The sequence below is a fragment of the Notothenia coriiceps genome, unplaced genomic scaffold, assembly GCF_000735185.1.
Source record: "Notothenia coriiceps isolate Sejong01 unplaced genomic scaffold, NC01 NC01_scaffold00031463, whole genome shotgun sequence".
Classification (NCBI taxonomy): Eukaryota; Metazoa; Chordata; class Actinopteri; order Perciformes; family Nototheniidae; genus Notothenia; species Notothenia coriiceps.
Window position 1 is genome coordinate 1 of NW_011364164.1, and position 2,417 is coordinate 2,417.

General features: G+C 44.7%; 1 protein-coding gene across 1 annotated transcript in view; it reads right to left on the bottom strand.

The window, feature by feature from the left end:
* Positions 1 to 249: 249 nt before the first annotated feature.
* atp6ap1a (ATPase H+ transporting accessory protein 1a) overlaps positions 250 to 2,417 on the bottom strand; it is a 12,237-nt gene continuing 10,069 nt past the window's right edge. The window contains exons 8-11 of the mRNA XM_010787894.1: positions 1,544 to 1,701; positions 1,353 to 1,403; positions 970 to 1,207; positions 250 to 810 (exon numbers count right to left, since the gene is read on the bottom strand). Of these exons, the coding sequence (XP_010786196.1) occupies positions 601 to 810; positions 970 to 1,207; positions 1,353 to 1,403; positions 1,544 to 1,701 (657 nt within the window). The 3' untranslated portion in view covers positions 250 to 600. The remainder of the gene's footprint in view (positions 811 to 969; positions 1,208 to 1,352; positions 1,404 to 1,543; positions 1,702 to 2,417) is intronic.

Consider the following 2,417-nt stretch of genomic DNA (forward strand, 5'->3'; position numbering starts at 1 on the left):
CACAGCCGGATCAAATCTACCACTTCCTTACAGAGCCCCTCCTCCAACACACGAACGCGCACATGACCAATGAGGGCACGAGATAAGTTTGTGCACAGATGGAAGGCTGACAGGCAGGTAGGCCATCCAATCATTTTTGGTCGTGCTTTTTACAGTACTACGGGTTCCACAGATGACATGTTTTATGGATTTTTTGTCAAAGCGCTTCAGATATTCATTGCTATCGGGATGTTAAGAGCATTCCATGGAATATAACAAAAAGTGTATCTCGAGCCGGTTTCTCAAACTTACCTACCCCACCTTTAAGAACAGTTTTAATTATTGTTAAAGCTCCTTCTAGGTAACACATGATTCCCACTATCACTCAAATGTATACCTGAGACACACAAACTGGGGCTACCTGAAAATATGATTCTTCAGTATCAGGATGCACATTTTAAAGTATACATATGCAGTGATGACTAAAACCTTACTCTGACAACAACACTAGTCTGTATAAGGCCCAACCACAGATCAACAGGGAGTGGAATGTATCGGGTCGGAGTGGAAGCATTGCAATGAGAGAAAGGAGGAGAGATGGAGGGAGAAGAAACAGGGTTGTTACTCTGTGAGGGGCACGGAGATAGCCGGGCCCTTGGGGTCATCAAAGCGGTCCATAGTGTGGAGCTGCATGATCATGTGGAGCCCGTAGGTGAGCACCAGCAGCATGAGGAGGCTGGTTATCAGACCCATCCAGATCCCCGGAGAGAAGAAGCCTGCGCAGTCACTGGCGTACGAGAAGTCACTTCCAGTCACGTTGAAGCCCTGGATCTGTGCAGGGAGAGAGGAAATAATAGGTGAGGGCAGGGAAAACTGAAACAAATTGAGTTAACCATAGTTCAATCTCTCGGTGTGTCCACAAAAACAATATTAGTGGGTCTACCGTGCAACAGACAAATCAATTATAAAGAAAAAACAACTATATCTTACCTGAAAGTCTGAAAAAGAGACCCTCCACTGATTGGCTGGATCTTTAGATGTGTGTGGGATGAGCACGGGCCAGCGGAAGTTGGTGACGGAGCCGCAGCGGTACGAGTACTCAGCCGGTGCGTAAACATGTCTGCTCCCGTTAAATGTGGCTTTGGTGCCGTCGTACTCCAGCTCCACGGCGTCTAATGTGAACCAGCGGCGCGCGGACACCTTGTAGTGACGCTGGCTCATAGCAAAGCTGGATACACACATACAGAGATGGGGCATTGAAGGTCACAATACCCATTGGGATAACTCAAGTAGAATGTTGAAGGCTTATAACTTATTCTCAACAATACAATGTATATTTGCAAGTTTCATGTCATATATTTGGTCGTACTTACATGAGTTTGAAGCTGCTGTGGCCCAGAACTTTCTCATAATTAAGAACCAACCTGCAAAGAGCCCAAAGAGGAAATTAAAGACAAGACTATTTCAAATACATTATGAGGAATGAGGAAATAAGATGACTTTTGTTTTCAGCGAAATACGATCCCTGCTTATGAATCCTTCATGAACTAACGGGATGAACTACCTCGCTTTGGATTTGTCGCAGGTTGAGCCGCCGAGTTTTGGGCTGACTCCCTCTCCAAAGGTGGAGGGGGTGAGGTCGTGCTCTTCCCAGCGCCCGCTCCGAAGGATGCTCACTGACAGGCCTGTGGCCCACAGCATGATACAAGTGTCATCCCCCTCCTGTGGAAAGAGGGACAAAGAAGCAGAGGGCAGGTTAATTAAAGTAATTAGAGGGTAAAGCTGGGCATTAATGCCTATGTGACCCACTCTATCGAAATCAGTCGGAAGTCGCAACGGCTCATTTCAAAATAAACCTGGATTTGCGTAAAAAAATAGTTTTTCGGGGTTCGGGTGTTTTGTTTGATTTGAAATAAACAAAGTCTTGGCTTTCAGAATATGAAACTTATATTTCCAAAATCACACGATAAATACATGTTTGAAGCTTGAAAAGGGAAGATGACGGCTCTCACTCGCACCCTGCTGTTCCGCAGCGCAGCCCCCCCCACCCTCCCACTGACATTATGAATGTAAGGTGTATAGTAATCATAGATAACACGGCAGGGTCCGTTACAGTTTGTTTTCATCTGATTGCAAATAAACAAAGTCTTGGCTTTCAGAATATTAAACTTGTTTCGGAAAATTCAGATGATAAATACAACTTTGAAGCTTGTAATTATTAGAGAACGGAGTAACTTAACGTCACAGCAGGCATGACAACAGCCGGTGTTTCTCGGGAGTGTTTTCCCCGGGAAACAAACAATACACACAAACGCAAAAATACACAAACACACCCAGACCAGTAATCCAAACCAAAATGTCTTCCCTCCGTAGTATTTTGATCATTTGCTAATAATACATCAGATCGATGGATTCCAGAGAAGAGGAAACTTTAAAAG